The 9,295-nt window shown below is 46.7% G+C and overlaps 1 protein-coding gene across 1 annotated transcript; it reads right to left on the bottom strand.

Moving 5' to 3' along the window:
* Positions 1-804: 804 nt before the first annotated feature.
* Positions 805-2,326, bottom strand: LOC146821213 (uncharacterized). Its single transcript, XM_085609333.1, has 2 exons — positions 1,963-2,326; positions 805-1,656 (listed from the first exon to the last, which is right to left on the bottom strand). The coding sequence occupies exons 1-2, from the start codon at positions 2,297-2,299 to the stop codon at positions 821-823; spliced, it is 1,173 nt and encodes a 390-aa protein (XP_085465459.1). The 5' UTR covers positions 2,300-2,326; the 3' UTR covers positions 805-820.
* Between the last annotated feature and the right edge of the window lie 6,969 nt (positions 2,327-9,295).

Here is a 9,295-nt window from a genome sequence, read left to right on the forward strand (position 1 = left end):
GAATCGGAAATGCTACCATTCCCTCAATATACAGATTGTGTGCAACGCTAAGTATCTCATCACAGACATCGTACCCAAATACCCCGGCAGTACACATGACTCTTTCATCTTCAGACACAGTGGAATACACAGATGTCTGAGTGCTGGAGAGTTTGGGGAGGGGTACCTGCTAGGTAAATACATGGCACACATCAATACATCCACTACATCACTTGAGGGGGGGGACATTGACTTACCTATTGTGTTTGTCCATGCAGGTGACAGTGCCTATGCAGTGCGCGACTTCATCCTGACCCCATATCTGGATCCTGCAAATGCAAGTGAGAGGAGCTACAACAGGGCACACAGATCTACACGCTGCGTCATTGAGCGAACCTTTGGAATCCTGAAGAGCCGCTTCAGGTGCCTGCAAAAAAGTGGAGGCGCACTGCAATACAGCCCTGAGACCTGCTGTAAAATCGTGGCAAGCTGTGCAATGCTACATAACATGGCAATGAGGAAAGGCACCACAATTGATGTGACCGATACAGACACATCGGATGACGAGCGCCCTGCTTCCCCTGCCAGACCTGCAGCAGGAGTTGGGGCAGCTGCTGGACGCCAGAGACGGACAGAGATCACACAAAACTACTTCTAGGTGAGTAATGATGAAATGAGACAACAAAGCTTGATGATGTGTGAAGTGTTTAATCACACTTCACATGAAAGAAATAGTAGCTGTCCCCAGCACATGTTGTGCACACAGTGCAGGTAAGGCACAAGTAATTGTGCAAACAGCATTTTTGGGTTTCTGTGTTGCAGTGAGTGTCCCCGCAGATGTTCACCTCCTTCGGTGACGTCCAGGCTGAGTGCCCCCCATGGTGTTCCCTTGGCCTGCACCCTGTCTGGCACTGCGGCGTCTTTCCCCTGGCAAGGTGGGAGTGAGGCTGCTCCGACTTGAGGTGTCCTCACTCTCGGCAGAGGCCATGAGTGCGCTGCCACCAGCATTGGCTGTCTGCAGCTGCTCCACAGCAGTGGTTACCTGCGCAAGTCCTCGGGCAATATCCTGGCAGCAGTGTGCCATCTCGACCTGCATTGTTACGCTTCTGCGTGTGAGGGTGCTGGTGGTGGTGCAGAGGCGGTTCACGGCCTTTGTGTAATTGTGTAGCCGTGCATTGGCACGTCGGCCAGCCCTGTCATTGGCAGCTTGGGTGTGCCTCAAAGTGGCACAGAGCTCATAGATTGCCCCTGCCATGGCCACAAAGCCCTCCCCCATGTTCTTCTGGTCCTTGTGTATTCGGCATAGCTGCCGATTAATTGACCGCAGTGCTTTGCTTTGCAGGCGCTGTTCCTGCAGCATGCTCTGTTCCAGGCCTGAGAACACGGACCCTTCTGCTTCAGTCGCAGTGCTGCTCCTGGGCCTTGATCTGGATGTCTCCTGTGGTCTTATCCTTGGCGTTTGTGTGTCATGACTGGGCATATGTGACACACCCTGACTCCCCTCTCTCCTGTCGGTGTCATCCCCTGTGGCAGGTAATTCGTCCTCAAATGGAGGCAGTGGGGGCACATGTGCGCGCTTCCTGCGCTGGATTGGCTGCTGCTCTGTGTCATCACTGGAGTCCGCAGGGTGTGCAGGCTCCTCTCCCTCTGCGCTGTCTTCTTGTGCCATGCCATGTGCTGTGGATGTAAAGGGGACTACATGAGTTTGTGTTATTGTCTGCATGTGGCAATCAATAAAGTTACAACTTTTTTTGGGCTAACCTCTGACACTGTATCATTCACTTATCCCCAACCCACATGTTGCATTTCATTTCGTTAGTGTCATGGACACACAGTCAAACACAGTACTACGAGTCCCATGATGCATTGCTGGGTGTGCTGTAAGACCTGGCCTGGATTGACATTTTGGGAGTTTACTATGCGCATTTGGGGAAGTGTGCAAGGGATGGGGAGGAGTGCAGATTGATTTTGCATGCATCTTACCTTGACTGCTGGATGCAGGGTCGGAGCTGTCTATGTCAGCTACACCACCAATGCTCTCAGGCAGGAGAGTAGACTCCACGAGCTCCTCATGGGGGGTTGGCTGCTCTGCAGTGGATGGTCCTCCTCCAGTCTGATTGGCGTCCTTCAGTCTGGCTGCCGCCCTCTCCTTGGACCGCTGGCGCATGTCGTACCACCGCTTGCGCAGCTCTTCGATGGTACGTGTGGTGACTCCCACTGCATTCACCTTACTCTGTATTTCTAGCCAGATTTTCCTCTTCCTGGCCTCTGGGACACGCAGTGCCTTCTTGCCGAAGAGGAGCTCATGGCTGCAGACCATCTCCTCGATGAGGACCTCCTGCTCCTTTTCAGAAAACTTATGTTTTCTTTTCCTTTTCTCTGCTTCCTTGCCCTGCTGTTGTTTGGTGGAATCCATTGCTGGTTGCACTCTCCTGGGATGCCTCCTCACACTCCCCAAGCAGCCTCTGGGTGTGGCTCAGGTGAGCAGGTGCAGGAAATCACTCCAGTTTCCTGGTTGTTATCAGGCTGCACCTGGCTTGCAGTTTCCCGTTTTTGCGATTTCTTAATTAGCGAATTTCGCTATTAAGAAATCGCAAAATGGGTGTCTGCGAATTATTTGCGATTTTTAAGAAATCGCAAATGATTAGCGATTAATTTTTTTACATCCCGTTTAGCGAATCTGAATTTGTGCGAATCGCAAAATATCGCAAATTAGGATTCGCTAAACGGGAGTTTGATACATATGCCCCAAAGTCTCTTAATTGTTAGGACTTACCTAGTTTTCTCTCTGTGGGTGCTTATTCCCCTCGAGTCTGCTGATATAGTTCCAGAACTAGAATTGGTCTTTGAGTTTTGAACTTTTGAGGCTATTCAGCCACTTACTTTATAAATATATTTAGTTTTTCTTCCCACAGTTTTCTTTTATAATTTGAGCTTAGATTTTGTACAAGCCTTACTGTGTATTATCAGTGATTCTGTTCCTTAGATTTCTTTTTAATTTTAAGAGCTTTTTTTTGTTAGTTTCTTTAATTCTGTGATAAACCATTTGTTAATCTGGGTCCTCAGTGCCCTATCATTATGCTTGATATTCCTTAGTTATACGTTTTGTACAGATAAGGCAATTTCCAACCATAGTGTTAACATGCTATCTGGTGCTGCCAAACTCGAGGGTTTGTCTTTGAGAGACTTAGGGCCTAATTACGATGTCGGTCGGTAAGCCCCCAATCGCTCGTTGGAGGCTTACCGACTGACATAGTAGGTTTACATTCCAACCGCCGAATAATAATGTTGGTTGTCGGAGTGTACACCGGCCGGTTTAACTGACTGAGTTCCGACGGGCTCAAGGAGCCCGTGGGCCAGCCGGAGGCCTCACATAATCCCTTACAAGCTGTGTTTCTGCTGTCGGGTTTATGATGTCAATTTCCGACAGCCTTCCCATGTCGGCCTTTCCGACATGGAAAGGCTGTCAGAGAGCGACTTTGGGGGCCCCTAGCAGGGTCCCCTTCTCCCCTGGTCTTCCAGTTGGTGCCCCCTTCACATCCCTGCACCATGTAGCAGGCACCGTGGGGTGCCTTCCACACGGTGCAGAGATGTGCAAAAAGTTCCATTTTACAATGGGAGCTTGTGCTGCTGCCAAGTTTCAGACTGCCGCACAAGCTCCCATTGTAAAGTGGAAGTTTGCGACCACACTATCTGCGGTCGCATCCATTCAGTATGCGGAACCGCCGAGCTATGGTTTCCTCATCGAAACGGGTCCGACATCATAATGAGGGCCTTAATGTTATCCAGTGTTTTCCATGCTGTTATTTCATCTGCATATTATATTCCGTTTTATCCTTCTCAATTTGTTATCAACAGAACCATGTCCAATATGAACTAGGTGATAAGTTCTGTACAAATCCAAGTCTAGAGTTCTTGGAGTTGGGAAATGATACCTTTTAGGCTGCAATAGGACAGAGAAATCATGGGACTGGCGAAAATGTAAGTGAGCGACATAGGTGTAATCTTGGATTTGGCCTTTGCTATGTGAGAGCTGTGTGACGTTACTGGCTGGTGCAAATGTATTGCATAATATCAGAGGGACCAGTAACAGGCTAATAAAACATTGAGGGCCAGATGTAGGTAAATCTGAAATACCGATTTTACCAATTCGCTATTAAGAAATCGGTATTTCCTATGTAGGTAAAGATTCGGTAAAAAATACCGAATCCTTAATATTCCTTATTACCGAATCGGTAATTGAGATTCGGTAATAAGGAATACCTACCCATTTATTTCTATGGGCTTGGAGGCCCATAGGAATGAATGTGAAGACATTCACTATTAGCGATTCGGTATTACCGAATCGCTAATAGCGGGAGCACTTTCAAGGGTGCCAGGGTGTCAAAAGGACACCCTGTTGCACCCCTGAAATGTGCATGTGTGCACTAGGGGTGGGAGGAATTTGCGAAAGCGACTTTCGCAAATTATCGCGAAAATGTTAAAAATCTCCGCAAACATGCGGAAATATCGCGAAGATGCGGAAGTTTTTTTCCCGCCCGTTCGCGATATTTTCTGCATAGTTGCGGGCCGCTAACTTACCCCTGCGGTTGCTCGCGGGTGCGGCCATCTTGTTTTCAGTTGTCTCGCGGTGCATGATCGCGAGAAGAAAGACGTGATCGTGCGACGCATGACGTCACTGCGGACGCGAACTGTCGCGAGACAGCACAAATGTCTAAAACAATACAACATCTCATGGAGAACGCGACCGGATCGGGAAAACTTGTCGGCGAACGCGGGGATTCAGGTAAGGCGATCGCGCGCGCGCGAGAATGTATTATTTTACAGCGCGAGCAAGAACCAAATTATCGCAAAGCTGCGGAATGCGGAAATTTTGACATTTCCGCGCTCTCCGCGGAACGCGGAAATGCCAAATTATCGCAAATTCCGCGAACGGAACGGAAATTTTGCCCAGGCCTAGTGTGCACATGTGGCGCACATACATGTCCTAAGGGCATGAATGTGTACCACATGGCACTTAACAAAAAACAAAAAAGGGATATTTTAAAGGAAATCGGTAATTACTACCAACTTGAAGTTGGTGGTAATTACCGATTTTTTAAGGCTCAAAAGCACTCTTTAATGTGCTTCCTACATTGCATTTAAGGAATCGGTATTACTGATTCCTTAATGCAAGAGCAATAAGGAATCAGTATTTACCGATTCCTTATTTACCGATTCCTTACCTACATTAGGATGGGCTAAATACCGGTTGGCAACGCTTAAATTTACTGAATTTCGGCGTTACCGACCGGTATTTAGCCACCTATATCTGGCCCTAATTGATTAATTTTCCTAGTGGGTCTTGTTTCAATGAGTGTCTTTCTGAGAGACCAGTGGAGCTTATGCTTGTATATGTTGAGCAGGCAAGTAGATTCAGCTTTTTATCGTACAATAATAATTTTTTAGTCCCCAGTTATGATTACCTCTAGTCTGCAAAAATATAAACAAGCATCTGAAGAGCGTGTAAGAAGTGCCTGACGACAGTCTTTTGGTCGCTATTGTGTATATTTAGGTAAACATTGATCAGTCTAATATTGTGCAGTGTCTTATTGATTACAACATTTTCAATTATAAAAGCCTGAAAGAATGGAAAGGTCACCTTCATTGGTTTTACAGTAACTTCTATGGCTGAGGAAATATATATTGACATGCCTCCTGATGGCATACCATACTTACTACATAAAACAGCTGGAATTGCAGATACTTAGAAGAAAATAATGTGAACAGGGACTTTGCACCATGGTTCCTAGAGGCTGATTATGTCCCATTTTGGTAAGAAGACAATTGTGTCTTGATTTTGTAGCACTTTTTAAAAGATCTGCCACATTCCATGATAGCATTGCAGGAGAATTTGCGCCTGACCTAATCTTCTCACTTGTTGTCTCAGAAGGCAAGCTAGGAGCTGTGACTTGGGCCACTCCCCAATATAGGGCCCTATTACGATGTCTGACAGACCACCACCAACAGGCCGTCGGCGGTAGTACGCAGAACTATTGAGTGCAACGTAATATATGTGCAGTGCAAAGGGGTATGGAGAACCACCCCTCTCCCCAATAAGCAGTCAGAACCACAAACAAAATGCACAACAGTCCCCTGCACACGTCTGCTGTGTAAAATCAAAATTATGACAAGATAGTAATAACAGCAATCCGCTGCTTGATCTTTCGCTTCGATTTAATGCTTTTCTTCTTTACTTTTTGTGCTAAGTCCCTATTGTTTTCCAATGGGACTGTTTACAGCCTTAACCAACACGTGTTTCGTTGTGAATCACAGGATAATACACCGCGACTTCTTCAGGGCTAAGAAAACATACAAATGTACACTTAGGCTACAACGGGTATGACACAGTTACACTAATTGACAACATCCCACTGTGACATGGTGTCAAAAAAGTAGCGGTTCATACATTTGTATTAAAATGGTGGAAAACCATGCTTATGTGGGTACAGTGTCCCAGTAGTGAATCATAAAGTGATCAAATAATGATCAGAAAGTACAAATCGAGTCATTCTGTAAATTAGCATATTGGTGACTGTACAGTGAGTCAATCGGGTGACTTCAGTAAGATAAAAACAACAGTACTAGAGTAGGTGCAGGTGATAAACTCCCCTTAATGTTGACCAGTGTTTAGTAAGGTGCTAAGAAAAAGGGGTACCTAAACTCCTGTGTTACAAGTCCTAAGAAAAATATATAAAGGAAAAAGCGATCCAAGCGGGGGCTGTAGTAAAATAATAAGTGTATAGAACAGAACATACCTCAATTTCGGTTATATTTCCGACCCAAAGTGATTCAAACAATGTATCCCTATTTCCAGGAATCAGTTGCTATGTTATTGCGCCTCTTCGGTGAATGTCCCTGCGCAAAGTATCGGATAACTTTGAGCCGTTAACAAGTATTAGTTCTGAGAATCAAAAATATAGAAGTTCACTTGTCACCCTCGTTTAGGAGGAAAATTACGAGAAAACATTTCAGTAAACGTCGTTAAAATAGTGGCCCCACATACCTCATTATTGGTATTATGTGTGAACAGTGTGTTGGGACTATAGTTGTTCTCTTTGCAAATTGATTGTGTCCTTTCTTTACTTTAGAATTTCAGCGCCCAGCATGTGTGGTGCTGCTGCGTAAAGCCCGATCCTTAAGAGATGTCAGGGCAAGAAAAAAGGGAATGAGTGAGGCAATTTCATTTATTCTATATAGAAAAAAGCAGCGCGCATAGATAGAGTGAGCCTCCTCTGCATGGGGGTCTGAGTTAAGAACTGTGAGCAAATAAGCTTCAGAGAAGTCCTTACCGGCAGCCGCTCTGCTTCCGAAGAAAAACCCACGTGTAGGTCGAATAGAGTTGGTGCCCCGCCGTGTGTCTTGTTTTCGTCTGTCAGATGCCATCTGACAGTGGTGAGTTTTTGGATACCGAGGCGATAGCCTCATTAATCCACATTCATTTTGAGTTTTTTAGTCGCTGTTTAGGTTGTTTTATTGATGTGTGACGCTTTGTCACAGTTGAGGTTGGATCACAAAGTGGACGCTGTGATAGGCTGCGGGTTGCGGTCAATTTGGTTTGCGGAAGTGTCAGCAAGTTTTATCGCAGAGTCTTGTATTCGTCTGCCAAATGTCTTCTGGCGGTGATGAGCTTTTGATGGCTGCCGCAGCGGTTGCCTTCTGACAGTGATGAGTTTTGGGTACCTGTGGGGGCGATTTGCCCCTCAGGCAGTGATGAGTTTTTGAATGCTGTGTTGCTGTTTCAGTTTCACAAGGTTAGCGCTTCGATGGGCCTCGGGTAGCGGGTTATCTTTTTGATCCAATCCTTTGTAGAATGTCCTGTTGAGTTTGCGGAGATGGTCGTCCAACATCTCAATGCCTAGGTCTCTGTGGAGGTCTGCTGTTCTTGTGAAGTTTGGAGCACCTGCTGCAATCCGTAAGGCCTTGCTCTGTAGTCTCTGCAGGTCTATCCGATGCTGCAGGCGGCAGCCACTCCAAACTGGTGAAGCGTACGTCATGGTTGGTCGAATCATTGTGGTGATTACTCGCACCTTGCTCTGCAAGGGCATCAACTTGGTCTTCAGGAGTGGGTATAATGCAGACAGTTTTGTTGCTGCTTTCTGGCAGGTCTTCTCTATGTGGTTTCTCCATGTGAGTTTAGAGTCCAGAGTCACCCCCAGGTAGGAGCTGCTGTTTTCCCATTTGATCTCATCCCCATTGAGGAGGATCGGTGGGTGTTTTCTGTTCAGCTTCCTGGTGAATAATGTTGCTGTTGTTTTGCTTGTGTTCAGGGTGATCTGCCAGTCACTGTACCATTCGGAGAGTCTGCTGAGTGATGCCTCAAGGTTCTTAGCCATTTCCTTTTCGCTGAAGGATTGGGAGATGACTGCAACATCATCGGCGTAAAGAGCCAGATCAGTCTTCTTTAGGTCCGTGGGGATGTCGTTTGTGAATATGTTAAAGGGGAATGGTCCTAGGATTGATCCCTGAGGCACTCCAGCAAGGATTGGGCGTGACGTTGAGCATTCGTCTCGTACCGCCACGTGAAAGGTCCGTTTTGACAAGTAGCTAGACAGCAGTTTAATCAGGTAGCTTGGAAACTTGAGCTTGATAGGTTTGCAAAGCAGTCCCTCATGCCATACTCGGTCGAATGCTTTGGCTACATCCAGAAAGACTACTCCAGTAGACTTGTTGATGTTGAATCCATGGCGGATGATGTCCACAACTCTGAGGAGTTGGTGATTGGTTGAGTGGTCTTTCCGGAACCCAAACTGTTCTTTGGCGAGGAGGTTTTCGCTTGTCGCAAAGTCCACAAGATGGGCAAGGATAACTTTTTCGAAGAGCTTTGATAGGCCAGATAGCAGGCTTAAAGGGCGGTAATTTGCAGGATCTCGTAGTGGTTTCCCAGCCTTGGGGAATACGATGACTCTTGCTTCTTTCCAGGCATTAGGGAAATACTGGTGCTGCATACACGCGTTGAATATCTCAGCAAGGTGATCCACTGCGGCATCTGGGAGCATCTTGATGGCTTGGTTGGCTATTCTGTCCTTTCCTGGTGCCTTGCTGTTTTTTAGTGTCTTTACCAGGGCCAGTAACTCACCTGTTGAGCATTCCTCAATGTTTGCAGCTTCTGTTTCTGGTGGGTGCTCCCGGTGGTGCTTAGCGATCTCTTGCTCGACTTCTGCTGCCAGCTTGCTTGTCTGGTTAGGCCTGAAGGATGCCTCCAACGTGTCAGCGAAGACCTCAGCCTTGTCCCTGTTGCTGCATGCCAAGTGAGTCTTCCCTTGTATCGGTGGGT

The sequence above is a fragment of the Triturus cristatus genome, chromosome 6 (genome assembly GCF_964204655.1).
Source record: "Triturus cristatus chromosome 6, aTriCri1.1, whole genome shotgun sequence".
Lineage (NCBI taxonomy): Eukaryota > Metazoa > Chordata > Amphibia > Caudata > Salamandridae > Triturus > Triturus cristatus.